The 22,067-nt window shown below is 39.9% G+C and overlaps 1 protein-coding gene across 1 annotated transcript in view; it reads left to right on the forward strand.

Moving 5' to 3' along the window:
* LOC105383502 overlaps window positions 1–21,695 on the forward strand; it is a 54,415-nt gene extending 32,720 nt beyond the window's left edge. Inside the window, exons 2-17 of the mRNA XM_048625586.1 lie at window positions 506–641; window positions 1,134–1,311; window positions 4,951–5,337; window positions 5,634–5,755; window positions 11,125–11,394; window positions 11,571–11,887; window positions 11,970–13,505; window positions 13,820–14,045; window positions 14,514–14,636; window positions 15,015–15,159; window positions 15,788–15,929; window positions 16,387–16,506; window positions 16,971–17,160; window positions 17,845–17,988; window positions 18,637–18,789; window positions 19,201–21,695. Coding sequence (XP_048481543.1) covers window positions 506–641; window positions 1,134–1,311; window positions 4,951–5,337; window positions 5,634–5,755; window positions 11,125–11,394; window positions 11,571–11,887; window positions 11,970–13,505; window positions 13,820–14,045; window positions 14,514–14,636; window positions 15,015–15,159; window positions 15,788–15,929; window positions 16,387–16,506; window positions 16,971–17,160; window positions 17,845–17,988; window positions 18,637–18,789; window positions 19,201–19,318 — 4,307 coding nt within the window. The 3' untranslated portion in view covers window positions 19,319–21,695. The remainder of the gene's footprint in view (window positions 1–505; window positions 642–1,133; window positions 1,312–4,950; window positions 5,338–5,633; window positions 5,756–11,124; window positions 11,395–11,570; window positions 11,888–11,969; window positions 13,506–13,819; window positions 14,046–14,513; window positions 14,637–15,014; window positions 15,160–15,787; window positions 15,930–16,386; window positions 16,507–16,970; window positions 17,161–17,844; window positions 17,989–18,636; window positions 18,790–19,200) is intronic.
* Window positions 21,696–22,067: the final 372 nt, after the last annotated feature.

The raw sequence follows: 22,067 nt of genomic DNA on the forward strand, positions 1-22,067 counted from the left end.
AGCCTTTGTTTCTCTAAAGGACTGTTACCTGAACATAGTACAAGCGTGTTCAAAGGCGGTGCTACAGATCATTCAGCGCCGCAGCTTCTCAGGATAGTGATGCGGATCAAATCCCGGTTATCAAGTACCAATGAGTACTCAGGATTTTATGGCATGTTCTATGTACATATACCATCGATATTGCAGTGAAGAAGGTTAACATCATGAAAAAAAGTGCATTATCTACATTTAGTTAGCACTTGTTAGATTTGCCGCATTTTGCGTATTGAACTCACCAACCCGCAATCGACCAACGTGGTGAGAAATGGCCCAAGTTTAGGAAGGCAGTATACGACCAAATATTTGAAGGCAAGCACTTCCACCGCCTAAGACAAAATTCACTCACGAACAATGACAAAGTTTCAGTGACATATGGAACGGCAATGGCGAGTGGATCTTTTTCCTTGCTCGTGAGTGGCATAAGTGTATTTAGCAAGCTCTCTAAACCCCGCTCTCCTTGTTTCAGTGGTATACTGCGACTACAGCGGCTCCGGGCGCTCCCTGTCATGGCTGGAGGAGCACGTGGCCCAGAGCGTGCTGCCCACGCACGCCACGCAGTGCACCGCCTTCTCCTACACGTCGGGGCAGAGCGAGCTGTACAAGTTAGTATGAACCTGTAGAATATGTCAATTGGCAACCCACTGCAGGGTATATCTCCTCCATATTACACCAAGTTCCACGGTCCTGGGGGGTGACTCGTTCGGTACGCTTGAATACAACGAGATAGAGTAACGCTGCAGTTTAGTTTTTCCGTAGCCTCGGAGCGCTGCGCTTATTACAGTTGTATGAGTTGTATTTCGTTGTATTTAATTATAGTTCAATCGTTCTTCGATTTTGAGAGTGACCCCTTGCCCCCATATAGTCATCCAGTTTGGTCCAGTTACTTTCCAAATGTCATTGGGCCAATAGGACTGTGCTCTACCCCGACCGATTGTCGCCTTGCCAGATGAACCTTGTCAGTGTGTTGGAATCTACCAATTTAGATTAGAAATGCAAATTGGCCACATACCACACTTTACATCACAAATTACCCAAGATGCATACTCAAAACCAATACCGAAAACCTCTACCATAAAAAAATCTTCCTCCACCAGATCGGAGTCGAAAGCCGTGATCCGCTCGGCAGTGAACGCCTGTCCGGAAGACGTGGTGATCGTCGGAGGCGCCCTGCCGCGGCTGTTGCGGTCATTGACCCTGGCCAGGGTGGCCGTCTTCGTGTCTTCACGGGAGACGGCGAGGCAACTGGCGCCGTGGACCGAGTGCGGTGCTGAGGTAAGATTTCTATTCGAATCTTTATTCAATAGTTACATACAATTTTCTCTGCTTAGCTTCAACTTACTGAATGTTCTCTGGAATTTGGAATTTACGTCTGAACATAGTTTGTAAGGATGGTAGTGTTTCCTGGCTCCTTGCAATGGGACCTTTGTGCATTATCCTTCTAAAGCCTAATGTTCTAAGTTCCTCAGCTTCAAAATGAATATCCTTCTGTGTAATGCCAGACCAAAACGTTACCCAGTTCGTGCAATGCCGCGATGTTCTTACTAATCATGTGCCCTTTTATTGATTGTCTGATCTGAATGTTTAGTCACGGATCCCATCCATGTTCAGTTCATACAAAACTCAAAACAAATGCTCGTTACCTTGAGCCGCAGTGTAAACAAAACGATTTGCATAACTTATGATCGTAAATTAACAGGGAGAGACAGAAGATGTCTCTTATTATTATAAATACTTATCGATTTCACAGAAACGTTTCATGTTTACAATTCCACGTTTGGAACGCCTGTTTTACGAGTAATTTTCACATTTCTATCTAATATTCATGATCATAATTTGCCAAAATGTTATGTGTTAGTCATCAGATATATAACACCCACAAATTGAGTTGATATGAGCACTTTATTGCTACAATTTATGTTCAAATCACGTGCAAACTACTCGTAGCTGCGTTGGCTTCCTGTAGTTACTTTCTTGTCTGCTATTCTATTACCACTGCTAATGCCGTATCATACCGCACAGTAAAGCTTTGATAGACTACCATCCCAATTTCACCTTCGGACGGATTGATAAACAAAACAAAACATTTAATAATCTCTAAGGTTATGTGTTTTTACTTTAAAAACTCATTTTCCCGATAAGCCTAGTCTACTAGCTGGTAAACAAACATCAAATTGCGAAGGTCATGTCCAATGGCCAATCGCAATACATAAATTACAATTTCATAGACTTGACGCTATTAAACGGCGTGCAACTGCATGTAACTGCAACAAATGTTTTTTTACGATCGGGAAATTCCTCTGCAATACTCTGCATAGAGTGGGGCATAGTCCGCTTGCTGTAAAATTGTTTTATGAATTGGCACTGACAGATATTGCGTCTGCAGTACTGTACGTTTCCGTTGTACGTCCCTAACCCTGCACAATTTATTGTTCTTATCATCGTCTGCCACTAACTGCCCAGGGTGCCGCCACGTGCGGCTATAATCATGAAGATTTAAAGAGTATTTTATTACTTTATGTAAACAAATAAGTAAAGGCGTAAGACAAGTCATAATGTCCAGCCTATTGGGCTTATCAGAATTGAAGACAGTGTTTCCAAGAATATGCGCATACGCATCATAGTCACGCTCTGCGCGATACGTGCGGCATGGCGCCTAGCGCTACTCTAGCTTGACAAAAAATATCAAACGAGAGCCGACTTGCAATTGGCACGTCTAAAGGAACGAGACAGAGTCGTAGTTAGCGTACCAGCCATTTGAAACTAGTTTTTTCATGACCCCTCTGGCGTGATCGCCAACTGTTTGGCTGAAGCGTCAGCCGTGGGCTGCTTTATTGATTTATGGATGTTCATGCAACTTCATAAACGTCAGCTTTAGACTGCGAGCCGCCCATATGTTACAGTGATGATCTTCTTTCCATGTCGCATGTGACATACACTAGAGCTGGTCTAGGGTTTCTCTCCGTGGCGAAAGGTTTAGCCAGTCAGAATAGCGTTAGTCACTGATTGCCCAGGGTGCGCTGGACCTATAAAGAAAAGTTGATACGTCACTCGGGCTGGCTGCTGTCGTGCACCCAGGGGTTTACAAGAGCTGCATAATTTTATTAATATTACTAAATACTTTGTAAGCTATCGGCACGATGTTGAGATATCTAATGTGAACATTGAAAAGTTGAATACAATTCATTGGTCCTTGAAGTGTGTCTGTAGTCTGTAGATCTAACGCGTGTTTATCAATCAATCGGTTCATTGGCAGAGCGTCAGAATTCAAGTGAGGGCTATTTTAAATGTACAGTGTACACAAATGGTTATGATAGGTACTTACCTACTTTGGTACTAAACTGAATATTGTACTACAAGTGTTTTATGCGAATCAGTATCTTCCATAGATAACTGAAAAATGAGTTCCTAAACTTAAACAACGTTTGAAAAATTTCAAATATGTTCTACGGAATTGTTATCACTTGTTGAATGTTGTTCAGTTTTTAGACCGCTAAAAAAAGAAATGCGTGTAATTAATACCCTATTGTTATTAAGTTCTGGTAATTTTAAGTTGGCATTTTCAGCCAATGCCTAATTTATTCGAGGACAGTACTAAATACGGTTTTTTGTTACGATAGATATCATAATTTGTTTATACAGCTGTGAACTATTAAAAATGAAGTAATTATTTGTTCAATGATTAGGTAAGTAGGTAATCTCGTGAGTTTACCAATTAAATACTGACTTATCTGCTAAATACAAATCAAAATAAAATGCAAGGTCTTTGAAGAACAAACATGTTAATTACCTGCTTAGAGCGCTTTATTTATACAGAGTGAAACTCTATCACTAAAAATATTACATGAAGTCTTAATTATATAATTATAACATGGATTTAATAATCGTGAATTAGAGAAAGTTTTACATAAAATTAGGATAACAATTTATATGTATAGGTAGGTATATATACCTATACCTATGCAAATAAACTTAAATAGAGTGTTCTTGAAAGAACCCAACCCTTCTGACCTCGAATAAAGGGATGGGTTGCCACATTATGTAAATACATAAGATTGATGTTAACCGCCTTTACATAAAGCGATAGACACATTGTATCATCTTACCTATAACCTACAACATAAAAGTTCAGGGTTATTCAAAATATGTATCAGTAGATACATTGAATACTCCACTCAAATTCGCGTTGTCCTATGGATTTGGTTGGATCATTTCCAAATACAAATAAAAATCGTTAATTTGGTGCTAAAGTAAAGTTTCACACAAATGCATCTTATCTCTAGTCTCTACACTAGGATTCCCTGTGTTGTAGGGGCTAACTTTCTAACAGATGAACGGAGCCGAAAGTTTTTGTGCGAGTAGATTTGAGACTAAACCCATAAACCCTTCCAGTTAGCTAACCTATAAGTAGGTTGGTACTTACAAAATGGGATTCAATTTCAGTCTGAAATAAGCACAATACTATTTATAACAATTAGGTCAGGCATCACATCAGGTTTATTTTGTCCTTGTTTTTTGCAAAAACAAACACACTCATTTGGTCTGGTAGGTCACAAACAAACTTCTGTCCTTGCTTTTTACCAACCCTCGCATGTGTGTCCGCTGTTAGAATTGGGTTACTCACTACGTCTCATACAAAAATGCGGTCAAATAGGTACATTTTCTAATTAGGTTTTTACTGAGAATAGTCACGAAGATGTAACGTACGTTATTGTTTTGTTTGTGACCAAAATAGTTATGATGGAAGTAGTTACTGCCTATAGGTACTTAATAAAACTATATTTGTAACCTGCTAACTAACTATTTATAAATACAGTCCAGTCGTAGGTCATTCGATTTTGGTGAGGTGAAAATTATCTGAAACAAACACCCATAATTTTCCTTCGCAACATAACCTTACCCCTCTTGTTCCAGATAATCAAAGTCCCCGAAACAAAAGAAGGCTTCATCGACCTGAACAACTTAGAACAGCGTCTCATCCAGAACACTGGGTCAGGGAAGCGTCTAATTGGCTTCTTTCCTGCGGCTTCCAAACTTACCGGCGTCTTAGCTGACGATGTCGCCACCACTATACTGCTCCACCAGTATGGGGCTTGGGCGTTCTGGGACTACACGCTAGTGGCGCCCTCTGCTGCAGTGAACATGAACCCGACTATACCTGGTCTGGATGAGCAGATGGTGAAGAAAGATGCTCTGTTCTTCAACTGTGAGAAGTTTGTCGGTGGCGTTCAAGGGCCGTATGTAGCGGTTGTCAAGAAACATGTGTTTGAAAGTAGCCCGGTGTTTGAAGCGGATGTGGATGTGAGTATATCTAAACTAAAGCCTTTTTTGGTGGAATCTCCTCATAATACCAGTTTGAATTAATGAAATCTGTTGGAAGAGTAAATAAATATATTGCAGTTTCTTGTGACCCAATTTCATTGAAACGGGAACAAAGTCTACCACAAAAAACTGATGACAGTGTTCCTAAAACAACAAAATTCCCGCAATGAGCGATTTTGAAGACACTATGTTTATCGTATAATGTATTCTTCATACAAACTTCGGATGTCTATATTATTATTCTTACTCATCCTAACCATCCCCCTCACCCCCAGGCACTCAGTGAGAAGGTAGAAGACTGGCGCAGCGTGGACGGCGTGCGCGCGGCGCTGGTGTTGCAGCTTCGGGACTCCGTGGGGCTCGCCAACATCGCGGAGCGGCAGGACAGCATCACCAGGTATGTACCTACTGCTGTTTAAGGAGGCGGTTCGCGCCGCAACACAAGAAATGTGTCAAGCGAGACCGAGACAGGAGACCGCGAGACGGTGTCTTGGACTAGTAGTGTCGCCGGTCGCGGAGCGAACTGCCACGAAGTTACTGTAATCCTATCATGCCAAGTCAACCCTGAGTCATGGTACAAACATGGTGGTAGAGGAAATAATTAGTTGCCAGCAATTAATTGTATAATTATAGTTAAATTGTAGTGTATAGTTTTCCCTAGTACCGCCAGCAAAAAAGTTAAAAGACACTTTTTCAATCATCTCAAAAATCGATTATTTATTATTGTAAACAGCTGCTAAACGGTTAGGTAATCTTCTTCGTTACATTAGGTACAGTGTCAAATTATAGCACCATCCATTTATATCTAGGTAAGTACTTATGCTATTACCCTCACGTCCCATCAACACAACATCTTAGCTATAGCTATGTATGACACACCCACGTCACACAAACCTATCTTCATCTACATTGAAGTGGAGAAAATTCTCTTGAAGTTCAAACGAAGCATTCAGCTATAGGTCAGAGGTCGCCCAGCATACGATGACACGTGTAAGAGTTAGATCACAAAGTACATATTAAATACAGAGTTATGTTTGCGCTGTATACAGACCTACATCCTAGTGCTGAAAGTTTTCGATTGATCAAGTAAATAAAAAATACTTATAGTTATTTGGTTTCACTTTTAGAAGTCGGTCGCCATAAAGATAAGACATCATTATGACAAAATATAACATCGCCTGAAATACTGAACAATATTTGCATTTGTAAATAAAATATGAAATCATTTACTTATTGTTAACCTTGACGACTTTTTAAAATAGTTTTTTTGACAATTTCTAATAGTAAGTGGGTGGGTATACTGTATACAATACAGTAGGTAGGTATATTTATTTTTGTCGTATTGGATGCATTTCACCGGAAACAAACGAATGACACATTTGCTATTGAGCTGTCGCTGAAGTTATTTAGGTCAGAGCTTTTTGTGAACTTGAAGGGTATCAGACAAAGCTCCAGATATCCAGATGTTTGTGCTTCAATTATTGTACATAAATATGACTCACTGTAGAGGTCATTTGTAAGGAGTAATTTCTTTGTCTGTATTGCAAATATTAAATTAATTGTTAGTGATTTATGAGGTAATGAAATATGCAACCTTAGTAATAGTAATCTGTGATTAAGTACAGATTTATGTTGGTTTAATCTAAGTAAGATAAAAATGTTAATTTTACCATTGTATTAAGTATATTATTTATAAAATGACTGTTACTTATACTGATTCGATATTTGATTTGTGCATATAGTACAGAGTTTGTGAGTATATTTCGAATAAACAATCATTAAGTAATTTAATTATTCTTCATCTGTAACTCTTGGGATCAAATCGTTATCACCGGAGGATGATACTTTTATCTCTTTTGTTGACTTTACATTAGATAAAGATAGATCATCTGATAAACCATTGCACTCATAGGAAGTTTTATCACACTATACAAGTAGTTGTGTTGTGTAGACAGTATGTCTGATAGATAAAGTACTTATGGTTAATAATATAGACCTACAGACAGATATATGTCAACCACAGATGATTGTTGCACATACTTTTGATGCAGCTATTCGAAAAATATGCAAATATAGGTAGAAATAATTTTCAACTTATTTTATTACACCACACTAACAAGATATTTTCTATTTACATATTGTAAATTTATTAATTTGGCATACATTATACTATCATAATCGTTAATCTATCGGCTAGCTGTGGATATAAACGAATCGTCAAATTCATTTTGGATAGAAGCCAATGAAAATGCTTCTATAAGCAACAAATTACCCTGCAAACCTAGGTAGGTTAGTACTTAGATACCAACCTAAAAGTATTAAATAGACACTACTATACCTAATAGAGTTACCTACTACCTTGCTTGTGTATACTCTAGCACTTTACCCAATACCCAATAGCGACGTATTCAATTTACTGAACCATTTAATCATGTTAATCATTGCATAGTGGATGCTAAGTAGGTGCTTGTGTTTACCAACTACCTATACAGGACTTTACAGGAGGTAGAAGCTACAAGCTACTACTACATTAAGCAGCGCAAAGTAGCCTACTTAGGACACGTTTTGCGTAATAAGCGATACCAGCTGCTACATATCATAATAATGGGCAAAGTGGAAGGAAAGAGAAGGCCTGGAAGGAGAAAATTGACGTGGCTGTGCAACATCAAAGAGTGGACCGGTGTAAAAACCGTGGAAGAATTATTTAAAACAGCCAGGAATAGAGAACGCTGCAAAGAGCTGACTGCCAACCTCCAATGATGGAGAGGCACTATAAGAAGAAGAAGCTACAGGCTTCAATGTGGTAGCATAATCAATAGAGTGCAGCTCCAGTATCTTACTATAGTTGCTGTATTAATTAGATACTGATTGTACATCTACTTTTGTAAATTGTGCAATAAAAGCATAATAAAATAAATAAATACTTACTTACCTACATAAGTATAACTAGTCATTAATTTCAGTGGTAGGTACTTATAAGGATACGAAATAAATTGTTAGTAGGTACTCACTGGTCACTGGATCAAAACCAACCTACGCGATGTGTAATAAATAATATTACTTATGCACTTCAGATTAAGAATTAACACACTTGACCTAAAAATATATGTTTCTTGAGACTGTATTACCATACGAATCGTGCACCCACACGAATATCTAGGACTATACAGGGTGGACTTTATCAGTGTTTTTCGGTCGTTCTGCACGCCAGGCAAATGTACAAGAAATACTAAGAAAATTTTATTGGACCAACTGGAGAATAGGATGGGATAAATTTCTACTCAACCAAAATGTATGCAACAACTTCCATCCTGTATATAGATAGAACTGCAGTGAAGATAGAAGTTACTTAGAATATGAATGGCGTAATTCAATTCACTCAAGTTCTTATGATAATCAGTTTGACCCATCTAGGAGGAACTGTGTCAAAGAGATGCAAGTTACGTAGGTAAGGTACCTACCAAGGTGCTACGAAATAGGTACTATATAAGATCGATTTTAATGTTACACTACGCATCAGTTAGACTTCTTTTGGAATTTTTTATACCTTTAATACCTAATTTAATACCTTTGCCAACTTACTAACTGATAGAAAAATATGTTTTGACTTTAAAAGCACAGATTACAAATAAGCTTTAAGTACCTTGCACGTTTTATAGATTTTTTAAAGCTTTTTACCGCGTACCTACTAGGTATATAGTTTTTTTTATTATATTAGAAATGTCTATAAGTCCCTCACTAGGCTAAAGTATCGTAGAACTTACGAGTAGATTAGGTATACAGATAGGTACATGCCGGAAAACCGCCATGTAAATCCGTTTGCTCAACTCGTACTGTCAATATTATCTACAGCTCTGCAAATACACACTGAGCTAGCTAAACACCGGAGTTAAACCGTTGTCCCACTGTACCGACACGTGGCCCGCTCTACGCGTCTATCTAGTGTTAGTTCTTACAGTCAGCCTTGTGCCAGTGTGCCTAGGTGGTTATGTGTCTTAGATTCTGCTAATATAATACTTTAAAATCAACGAAAATATATAATATGTACCTGCAGATCTTTATTGTTGTTTGTAGGTAAATTGTACGTGCCAATTTCTGTTGGCCAATTTCTAGAGGCAGCGGCGTAGCTACCAAAACAGAGTTACTTACCAACTAAACTCTTTCAGCTTTCATGATCCACTGTTGAAAATACCTAAGTTTCCTATAGTTTTAGCCTTTTTATCGGTTGTCCATCTCATCTGAATACCCCAGCCCGAATTCAGCATGATAACAGCTACATTAATTGGCGGAAACGTGTCTAGATAAACATTATCTGGATCATGCCAAGTTTTTTCGCATGGAAACTGATCGTGTTTAGTTTTCAAATGTTTAATTTTCTGTTTGGGAGCGGCCACGTTTGTGAAATAACAATGTTTGATTAACAATCTGTGTTAAACTATAATTATTACATACCTATATGTTTTAAAATGTTTAAATTGATTTGGCTTGTAGTTTCTAGGCATACGAGTAGCTGATACTATCATTATCGTATGCCGTTGTTACAAAAGTTATGTTTTGAAGTAGAAAAACAAAAGAATTAAAACTTAAACTAAATTTAAGAATTAAACCTTACATAGGTATACACTCACGGGCAATGAAAACGTCTCAGTGTCATGCGGACGGTGGAACTTTTTCATTGCACGTGAGTGTAGTTCCTGGCACTGTTGTTTTACCTACTAGCGCTTTTATCGTTTCCGTTTCCGATATATTGTCTTCCGTTCCAGCAGCTCCTAATTACTATTGGAAGTGCATCTTTTCCTGCAGGATGTCGGATGAGCGAATTGTCATTTCCATGAGTGCAACTGTATGTATAGGTAGTAGTTATAGTACGCATCTACGGATCTTCATTACATTCGTTCTGTACTCGTATGTCTAACTAATGGATGTGACATTATGGATTATTGGTCTTACCTATTATGAACGTATTTTTCAGTCGAAGTACCAACTTACCTATCCCTACCCTTTATTTTGCATCCACTGCTGAGCATATGCCTTACAGAATTAGTGCCACAAAACTGTTCACTTCCTTCTTCACACTTCAATACCTATCTGTCTGGTAAGACAACACCTTCCGTCTTATCCGACAAGCGACGTAAAAGTACATAGCCAAGAAGCTATCATTGAAGAAAATCTATCGGATACCGAAGATGGCCATTAGTGATACATTTGAACTAAGCGACGACCTATTTAAGTGACGCACAGCGACCGCCGGTGACCTGAATACGACAAATTACAGCAAAACTTGTTAGTAACTAGGTGTTTTTAGACATCCTTGAACTGCCATTAGTACTGGATATTTGTAGTCTTAGAAATATTTCTTACAAGGTTGGGGATATATTGTAAGGTATACCTACCCTAGTTCTCAAGATCACGGAGATATTTCTAACTAGATATGTATTTACTTTTATATTGACCTTGACCATGCCCTTGCTACATTGTGTTTATTAAATCGTAAAATTGTTATCTCTTTACGAGTGTAACGTAATGTCCAAGAACATGATTTATTTATTTACATGTCGTTTGTCGCTTATGTAAATACTCGTAAAACACTAAGTAGATAGTGGTCAAGTCCGTAGTCATTTACTGCTGGAAATAAGTCTCCCAAAAGCCCAATTTAACAACGGATTCTAACTAATAAAAGTCCCATAGAGGGAGTCCTAAAACTACATAACTTTATCATCAATTAGGTTACATATCCCGCTTTACCATTTCCTCTCCTTGTTCCAGACAAGTCCTGTCGCACATCAAGAACATTCCCGAGCTGATCCTGCTGGGGAGCGAGTCTCCCAACGGCAGGAGGCTCCCGATATTCTCCCTCATGGTGAAGCATCCTCGAGGGACGTTCCTCCATCATAACTTCGTGTGTGCGATCCTAAACGACGTGTTCGGGATCCAGGCGAGGGGCGGTTTGAACAGTAATCTGAACTACGGGCAGGATATTCTGGGGATTGATGAGAAACTGCTCAAGGAGTATGAGAAGCTGTTGGATGTTGAAGCGTAAGTACCTGATATGGATGCTATTTTCTGAAGCCTACATAAAATTTAAGAAGCCACAATGACATGTTAAGAAATGAGTCTTATAAAAACATTCCCTAAACAAGCCTTACTACGATAATAACGTATAATTGTATATAACGTGACATAAAATTAATTTTTTGTAACTTAATTTTCAGACAAAAAGTAATAGCCCATACCAGAAAGATCAGCGATGCCAAATCTCCAGACATACCGATTTACAACGAGCACCTCCGGCCGGGATTCTGTCGCGTCTCGCTTCCATTCTTCATGTCCGAGGGAGAACTGGCATTTGTTTTGGAAGCCCTTAAGATGGTAGCAACCGAAGGCTGGAAGATTTTGCCCCAATACGTAGTCAACCCTAAGACAGGACAGTGGAGGCACCACAGTTGCTCCACACTCAAAGACAGAAAGTCTTTGTACTCAGTCAGATTCCATGACGGGAAGATGACGGCGAATGAAAGAAGAATTTCTGGTAAGATTCTGGTTCTTTACAGTTGAAATTCTACTTTTCACGGAATAGGATTTGTTTTAAATATTCAACATCTTATTTCCAGGACCAGGCATATTCCCTCAAACGTACACGGAATGTCTACAAACAGCACGAAACCTGTTCAATAGAGCTAGAAAGTTGGCAATGAAATGCTCGACAGCCGAACCAGAAGTTAGCTTCAATCCGCGCATCGATTACCTGAGATGGTTCATGTTGCCGAAAGAAGCGCATGAACTTTTACTAGGACGATCGGCGAATGTCAAACATATTGTGCCATTTGATCCATCCGGATACACCGGTGCCAGAAAGAGTCTGCTATTCTCCAGGTCTCACATAACTTCGTCTCCTATATTAGGATCATCGCCACGGCACTTCAGTCTATCAGCACTGGACGATTGCCAAGTATTTAGGCTTAAGCAGAATCAAAAGTTTTACTCCAGAGAATCTAGTGTTAAAGAGATACACAGAGAAGAAACTTCACCAAAGAGCCCACCTGCGACGAACCCAGTCCAGTTCGCCATCGGAGATTCCGTGTCGCCCGTGCACCTGGACCCTCGGGCGAAATCTATGCCTTTATTAGTCAGGTCTAGATGCTACAGCCTGGGGTCGGATAGTCCGCTAATAAAGTTCAGTATCCAGAACACGATGAAGGAGGCAAGTCCGAGCAGCATCAACGAGACTACGGCCAGTAGTTTCTGCAACTGCGGCAGTCAGACCGACTTGCAGTCTCTGGACGACCCCATGATGTCTCCTGGAAGAATGTACCCGTACAGTACTCAGAGCAGCGCATCCATATCGGACTGCAGCCAGGCCGGCCGCGCCTCCCCCACCACTTCATTAACCTCACACAATTCGGACGACATTCACGCATACGTCAAAGAGATGACCAAAGAAATAGCGACGGAGATCAAGTCAGAAATACGCGAAGTCATCTCCAGAGTAGACGACATTCTCGAGAATTCTGAGGCGATCGACCAGTCAAACTTAAGCATTAACTCAATATCTAGTCAGAGCGACAGGAATTCTGTCTCAGTCATAGACGTGGCGGAGTATCTGATGGGGATGTCCAGAGAAATGGCTTCGGAAGTGAAGCACGAGATACGGGAAATGGTGAGTCAAGTGGACGAAATGATCTCCCCTGAGTACACAGGGTATGGCTCCAGGAAGAATTCGCCTCCTCAATCGGCGAGGCGACGAATAGGTTCGGGGACAGAACTGGGGCTGGAGTTGAACCGCCAGGCAGCGACTTTGAAGAAATGTCCGACCAGCCCCGTGCTATCTGGTATTTACGACGACGCGGATAGATTATGTAAAGCCTCGAATGCGAAGCGGTCGCCTATGCACGAGTCTTCGGGTCCGAATAGCTTGTCGTTTAATTCCAGTGAGACGTCGACTCCAGAAACGATTATTCAAATGGTGACGTCATCTTCGCACGGGTCGCCTACAGTGGCCAAGTCGTCTAGCTCCAACAAGTTGTCTGATGATGAGATATGTGCGGACCTGTCCTGCCGACAATGCTGCATAAAGAAGACCACAGGGAGCTCTCAAGACAGCGGTATCAACCTCTCTTTCGGTGAGGCCGATTCATATTTAGATTTCGGTAAGACATTTTCATTACCTCTCATCTAGGTACTTATTTGTCATTTTATTAGATTTTAGTAAATAATAAATACATAAAATAAAAATTCATTTATTTGAAAACCAACAAAGACACATACAAATTGTTGAAACCTTGGTCCTCAAACTAGGATTCCCTGAACTATGAGGACAATGTTAATACCCTTCAATGCTTTATAAACCTCATCTAGTATGCACTAGAATTCAAAATCCATACCCACTCACATCCGCCACTGATACAGCCTTAATCTCATATGTAATGTGAACAAATTGATGATATTATTTCGTGTTTTTCAGTAAAATGGCGAACATCCTCTGATCCTCTGACAAATAAGGCCAAGAAACTCCAGGGCAGGCTTCGAATGTGCCATAAGTATGAGAAAAGCGAAGTGCCAGACATTATAGAAGGAGTGCCAGTGTGTGCCAGTGAACATAAGAGACAGTATACAAAGTTCGACTCTAGTAATGACGGCGGAAGAGTCAATTTCCAAATACCAGATGAGAGTGAGAAACACAGTAACCGGTAAGAATGCATTTATTTCATTCAGATAAAAAAATTTGAAAATGCATTATTTAGAAAACAGGTAGTTTTCGTATATTAGGTACTAAATAAAAGTTCCTATTATCTAAGCTGGATGATATACCTATTTACTTACGTTTTAACACCGCCACACAAAACGCAATTGTTTTTGTACTGTCAGTGTTATTTTTCTACATTTATGGCTACAATCATGGCAACCCAATTACATCAAGACTTGTATATACCGCTAGTGTAAGCTTGAACAAAGTTTGGCTATTTTAACAACTAGTCCATTAGTAATCACCTCCGTTTACGTAAATGATCTCCTCTTACCAACACCACAGGCACAGATAACTTACACATACTAGAAAGGAACGACCCGGGGCGGATTATTTGATTGATATTAGGTATCTTTAAGTATTTGTAATTCATTTGTTTTCTATCACTTACCCGTACCCTCTTCACTTCCAGTGTAACAACATGCGACTGGAAACGCAACAGTAATTCCTCTTCAAGCTGCTCGGAGCGGAGTTCTCGCTCCAGCGGGTACTCGACCGACAGTAGACCCTCCCGGGAGGAGCCCGAGGAACCGGAGTAAGCACCTTCTTTGTATAATTAAGCCGAAAGGACTTAGGAGGTCAATTTTAAAAACTTTTGTTCGACGACCCAATTGCTAATGTCTGAGAGTGTGGAGTGTGGATGACTGCATGACAATGGCGTGATATAAAAAACTCTGCTAGAAGTATCTAGTAGTATCCAGTAGAGTATACAGACATTCTCCAATCACCAACTGCCTACCTGTTTAAACGTCTGTCGAGATTTGAGGGCAGATATATCCGCTGCCACTTCAACTTGCCGACTTGTTCGTACAATTCTTTAAACCAATATCCTATCTTTCCCTTCCCAGTGAGCCATCAACTAGCAAATTCTATTCCAATAATTCATTAACCAATATCTTACTCCCCTCCCCAGCGAGCCAGAATGCCAGCTGCTCAAGCACGAGTGCTGGGACGAGGAGCGGGACGACAGCAGCACGGACTCCCTGACAGACTTCACTATAGACGACGAGGGCAAGTGGCACTGCCCGCCCAAGACGATCTGGAAGAGCTGTGTTGAGGTGAGATTCTTACGTTTTTTACGTATCTGGTCCAAGTAGCTGTAGTAGGCTTTAAGTATGGGAGTGAATGGTTGAGGAAGGCCGAGTACAGAGTGCTTCAGTCCAGCAGCCAACATCACACTAATAATAACAAATAAACATAATATGTATATAATAAAATCACTTTAAAAAACTTTAACCTTCACAAACTGTAACCCTCAGATTTCACACTCAAGCTACGAGTACAACGTTCAACAATCTTTACAAACTCCCAAACTTTTACTGTCACGTTTCACACATAGGCTATACAGGAGTACATGCGAAAAGGTGCTGGTGTGTCTGTCCGGCTCTCGAGAGTCAATCACTTTGTTACACACCATGCACCAGTACCAGTTTTAAGCTAATTTCAATATTGGTGGACCAGTCTCAAAGATACCCCTTTACACCTTTCCAAATCTTATCCCTCACGTTTCACACTCAAGCGATCAACACGAGTACAATGTTATCAACAATCTATACAAACTCTTACTGGCACGTTTCACACTTAGGATATCCAGGAGTACAGTATATATCAGCGCAAGAGGCTAAAATATGTCGTTAAATATCCGTTACATCTTCCCAAATCTTATCCGTCACGTTTCACACGCAGGCGATCCACGAGTACGGCATGGTGCGGGCAGGCGACAAGGTGCTGGTGTGTCTGTCCGGCTCGCGGGAGTCCATCGCGTTACTACACACAATGCACCAGTACCAGTTCTACGGGCGTGCTAAAGGACTGCACTTCTCTATAGGTGAGTGGAAACGTAATTATTTGAGCAAGAGTAAAGAATGTGGAAATAGATGATTCTGCTTTAGCGTTAGGGGCAGGTCATGGGCAGGTGCAATAAATGACGTGATGTGTTTTCTGATGGAAGAGGGTATAATAACCAAGAGCCTATCTAGAATCAATACTCAATCATTTATTGCATCTATAAGTTTTAATCAAACCAAGGGCCTTCAGATTTTGTCAGTATCGAGTAGTATCGATTTACAACAGCTTTTTAGTTTACCTGTGAAATCTCTGTAATGGGGTTTTACGTACTAAAGTCTAACAGTTGCATGGCAATTTGGCTAGGTCACAACTGTTACTTAAGCTTTGTGGCTTGGTGAGGCTACTTGATAGATCAATCCATGTTAATAAAGGTTTTCCATTAGGGACCAATCGGCCTAAACTTTTACTTTTACTAAAACACATTCATTATCTTCCAGGCGCGCTATTCGTGCACGAGCCCCAATCGGAAGTGGACCCCCTGCACCTGATGGCGTACTGTCGCTCGCTCGGAGTACGCTTCCTGTACCAGGACCGACACGACGACACAGACTCACGCAGTAAGCACCTATACTATTATATGTGGAGGGTGAAAGTGGCACCTGGCTCTCACAAATGGAATCTTTGTGCATGCATATATATTTAGGCTAAGGTCTAAACTCCCTTCATAAGCTTCGACCTTAGTGACATTATGATCCGACACGAATAAAGAGTACAATGAGACTTATTGTATATTTTCGTTTGAAGCACGACTTCAGCATAGACTGTAACTAGTCATCCCAACAATTTCCAACAGTGGTGACCCCGACATGATAAATATAATGTATGTACCAAGTGTACCAACACCAAAAAAGAATAATAAAATTAACAAGTTATAACTCTTCAGATCTTTGATTTCATATATTTAATTTTCATACAAATTTCCTCAGCATATCTATAGGTTTTCATCTGAACTATTTCCAACAGTGGTGACCCCGACATTTTCTCATTGTTGACTAATTTCTTTTTTAACTTCTCTCCCCAGGACACAGCACCTCAGTGGTCCCCCGCTGGGGCACGCACCTGGTCCGTCGCGGCGCGTACCGAGCGGCGGCGTCGCACGCGTACTCCACACTAGCCGTGGCGCAGACGTTGGACGCCGCCGCGCGCGCCTTCCTCGCGTCCGCCATGCGCCGCCACGCGCTCGCCGCGCACAAGGCGCACGTGACACTTAGGTGAGTCACCTGGCTAGTAGATGAGTCACCTAGTTACTAGACACAGTACCGCGCGGCGGCGTCGCACGCGTACTCCACGCTGGCCGTGGCGCAGACGTTGGACGCCGCCGCCATGCGCCACCACGCGCTCGCGGCTCACAAGGCGCATGTGACACTCCGGTGAGTCACCTAGCTAATAATGGAGTACCTATATTGTTCATAGGTGGTGAGTGGCATGATTTTCTATTTACTAATGGATTTTATTCGATGCGACACGTCCGGGTCCGTATAAATACATAAATATCACCAGTGACGTTGCGACGTCTGTCTAATGTCGTATACCGCAACCTTATTTTGTCCGCCGCCAATTTTCACCTTTAGACACTCAACACTTTGCGGTGCGTAGGTACCTACCATGCGTAGGCCGAACGTCATCAGATTCCAGATCAATGTGGACTACTTACATTGATTGAGTTATTAGATGTTTTTCGAGACTCCAAGAATTAGTTAAATACCAGTATAATCGTTTTCAAATATTTGCATCGAATACTCTTACCTAAACATTTTATATCCCTCTTCCTTAGAGAGCAGAACCTCCGAGTAATCCGACCGTTCATCTACGTCCGCGAGCGCGACTTATCATCTATTCCGTAACTGCCGGAGCCGTATAAAAATTACTCAATAATTTATTTCCCCTCTCCCCAGAGAACACAACCTCCGTGTAATCCGGCCGTTCATCTACGTCCGCGAGCGCGACCTGGCCGCGTTCGGGCGCGCTCTGCTGCCGGAGTTCCGCGGCGCGGCCGGGCGCGGGGAGGGTAGTCCGGAGCATAGCGATGATGGGGAATGGTGAGTTGGATCTGTTTGTAGGTGCTGAGTACTTAAATTTTCATTTCGGTCAGTTAGTTTTGACATTACTGTACCTACCTAGGACATGACCCCCTAGTACGAGCACGTAATCCATTTTCTAAACTAAATGATATAATTTTAGTATAGCTCTCGACGACTCGGTCATAAACTACAGGCACTTTAACTTCAGTCAGACGGTAGTCTGACATCAGGGATCCATGGAGTAGTGGATCTAGCTGCTGCAGCGTATAGCCACAGTACTCACAAGGAGAGTCGCCTCGGGGTGGTGAGACCCCTCGGGGTGGTGAAAAACGTACGAGCAGTAACATTTTCTTCTGTCATAATTATGCATACAATTATGTGTCAAAAGTTTCATGATAGTTCCCGGTAGAGGCGCCACTTTGTATGCGAGAAAACGTTAACTTTTATAGTTTTCGACAAACTATCCAACCTGTACTACTACATCTTCTTGGAAAGGAGGTATACTTTGCATGAAATTAATTTAAACACATCCTCGACCATAAGAGTAAATAGGCTAAACTTCACTCATAATAGGGCAAAACATCGGAGTTCTTGCATCCGATCCTTATTCTCATAGCCTTATCAAAACTAAGACAACTTTATATAACATCACTTTTATTCCCACAGCAAACCCTCCTCCCCCTCCAAGACCCACAAGGATTACTCCTTCTCCTCCGACGAGTTCGCGTCGGCGCGGCACATCCTGGCGGCGCAGGAGGCGCGCTACCCCGACCTGTTCGCGAGCCTCAAGTCCGCACTGCACCCGCTTATTAGCTGTAGGTCAGTATAAAACGGGTACATGTGTATAAATGTATAATAAAATATGTATTTCTGAAGGCTAACATTAGATCCGTTGGAAGTGCCGGCGGAACGAGTGTAAACCGCGCATCGCCATTGGTGCGCGTCATGCCGGGGTTGTGATAAGGAAAGACGCTGATGCTCATAAGGGAGCCATTTTACATTTAAAATGCCTTAAATCCAAGATGGCTGCCATTTTCTTCTTCTGTAATCAAATTATTTGTCAGCTATACTATAACATAGGTGTCATAAAAAAACAACGAGTAAGCCTGCTTACCTATTCCATTTTGGTCCCTATCAAACTACTTATGATTTTTATCTTGATTTTCACGTCTCTAGTATTTACATGGAATTTAGAGCTTTATTTTACTTACCAATTTGGTCCAATTTCAGAGACATTGAGCAAGATCTGAAAGAGCATAGACACCGGAAGAAGTCCGTGATTCAAATGAAGAACGGAGCGCCCGTGTACGACTCAGAAGAAGGAACCGACGAAGAGGCCGTGCCATAGACAACCTAGACGCTACCATAGACTACTACAACTATTGTGATTTTCAGTGATCCTAGTGTTTTTTATCGATAAAACTGTGTCAGGGAAAAGCCTCCCTGTAACTTTCATTTGTTAAGGTTTATTTTCAGTCATAGCAGATGTATTAGTTCTGATTGGGGGCGTTTATTTAAAAGGATCTTAATCACGTTATAATAAATATTTATGAAAACAAAATTAATGTTGGTGTCCCATAGTTTGAACTCCCTTTGCCATCTCTCAGCAAATCAGGAGTTATAAAATTAAGTTTTATTTTTATTTTTCGTTCTGTTAAGTTTTTGAGTGATAGGTGTACTTTGTTTTTACGACTGGCTGTTTTCGATTAATTACGTTAGATATTTTTTTATTTAAGTCTGCTGTGTGTTAGGTTGTGTTGTTTGAAACAAAGTGAATTTATTACAATGTTAAATACCTATTTTGAGATTTGACAATGTTATCGATTTAGATATTAACATAACTAGCTCATGAGCTAACTGTTGGAAAGTGGATGAGTATATTTTAAACCTATGTCTACTTCTATTGATCATGTTTTAAATATATAAGATGTGCTGTTTAATCTATGTTGTAATTGTGAAATGAAAAAACCAATGTTCTATTTTTCGTAGGGTGCTTATGGGCTTGTTAAACCTTTCTCTTTCTGACATAGGCCTCTTCTAGAGGGCGCCATATGAGTTTATTCACGGTCTTGCTCATCAGGAAACTATGTACCGGGTACTTAAGTCCATCTTTTAGTTTCGCACTTGAGTAATTAAGATATTTAAGCTTGAACTTAAGTTTTCTTCAACGAAAATTCAGCCAATCACAGAGTTGCATTCTATAATCGACTTCTGCTTAACATGACTATCAGGGGTCTAACTGGGCATGACAGAACTTAAAATACTGTGGGCTACTTTGATTAGAATTGGAAAGGTGTAATAAACCGTATTCAGATAAAATCTTATTATATTCTTCTATCTAGCTGTTGTTACAATATATTGACATTATTTACTATTAATAAGCTGTTTACCTTTAAAAGTTTCACGTAGAATACACTTACGTAGTGTGTTACGTAGAAAATGTGTAATGATATTGATACAATACAATAATTGTATTTTATATGAGGTATACCTACCTACTTAACTTATAATCGTTGTAAGTCTGAAAGTCTAAAGCATGTCAAATAACTACTAGGTACTGATCGACTGGTCGTCCATTAGCAAGGTCCCCTCGATATAAAGTTATATATTTTATGTGACTAGTATTGATTACCTAGCCGGTAGGTATAAAGTGAATTTTGTTACTCTTTCACCATGAAATATGTACCTTTCAGGTAACTTTATTTCCAATCGCCCATAGAATGTATTTACTAAATTGTTAAAAATGAAAGTTGGGTGGTAATTTTTCTAGGGTGACTATTGTTTGGTTTTACTGTAACGTGGCTTAGTTTTCAGAGATGTCGTATTTGCCCCATGTAAATACCTACCTAAGTACTTATATATTTTTATGATGACTTTGGATCAGGCTGTAGGTGTAGGTATGCCAAACAAGTTTACTACATTAATGTTTTAAGCGGCGTTTCGTAGTAGCACGCCCTGCGATTGGTCCAATTTTGATAATCAATCTGAGGCCACGCTATTACAAAGCCGCTAAGGTATTTCGCGTCGCCACCTCGTGGTTTAAGGTATAGTGTACTCTGTGTCTCATTTTTCGAATAATTTTGTACAAAATATGATGCTTTTGAAGCTGAATTACTTGAGTCCAGGCCAAGCCTGAAATTTATTTAAAACTTAAAGGGCGAATGGCATCAATGTTTTATCCATGGTTTACCTAAATCTCCACCTGTCATTTTGTACACTGTGGTATAATGACAGCTGGGTACTTCTACCATGGATAGATTAAATATAACCACATGGTTAAACTTGTAATGGTGACATTCGCCCTAAGTATTGTTTTTCAGGGCAATATCAGCATTCAACATGAGTGATGTGAATATTATGTGTGATGATTGTGTGTATATTTAAGACAAAAACTCATTTAAATGTGTATGTTGATATTAGACTGAATTATTTTGATATTAGTTGTAAATTATGATTTTATATCTTATTGGAAATTATATGAAATAAACTTTTTGATATTTTTTATGTTTCATTTATTTCTTATGTCTTTTGTATTTGACTCTGTGTTAAGTGTTAACACAGCGGAATAATAATATGATTTATTCCTATTATAGATTTAAGAAACTATCTAGTAATGTAAGACACAAAGTACCATTGCTTCCATTATTGTATTCATATATTAGCATAGGTACATTTCATATATTATTATATTTGTCGTAAATAAAGATGTTTTATTTAAAATAGAATATTGTTTGAATTACTATTCCTTGCATCTAACTACTATGTATCTACCATCTTAGTTTAAGTACCTACACATAGCTATGTAGGTTAGTGTTATGTTTTCTATTATGTGGGAAGGTAACATTAAACTGCAACAAACTGCATAAATATATAATATATTTTTTAAATATTCTAGATCTAACCTAAATCTAATTCTTTTTCTAATTAAATACGATGTCGCATTTTTATTACATCTAATGAGTATTGCCAGTACTTCTGGAGGAGTATTCTCACCAGTTCACGTAATATAATTAATAAATACTGAAATAAGAGTTAAATTATTTTATAAACTACAAAGCCGTCTCTTCTGCAACATATAATTATTCCATGAGACTTCA

This window comes from Plutella xylostella, chromosome 14, assembly GCF_932276165.1.
Source record: "Plutella xylostella chromosome 14, ilPluXylo3.1, whole genome shotgun sequence".
NCBI classification, from domain to species: Eukaryota; Metazoa; Arthropoda; class Insecta; order Lepidoptera; family Plutellidae; genus Plutella; species Plutella xylostella.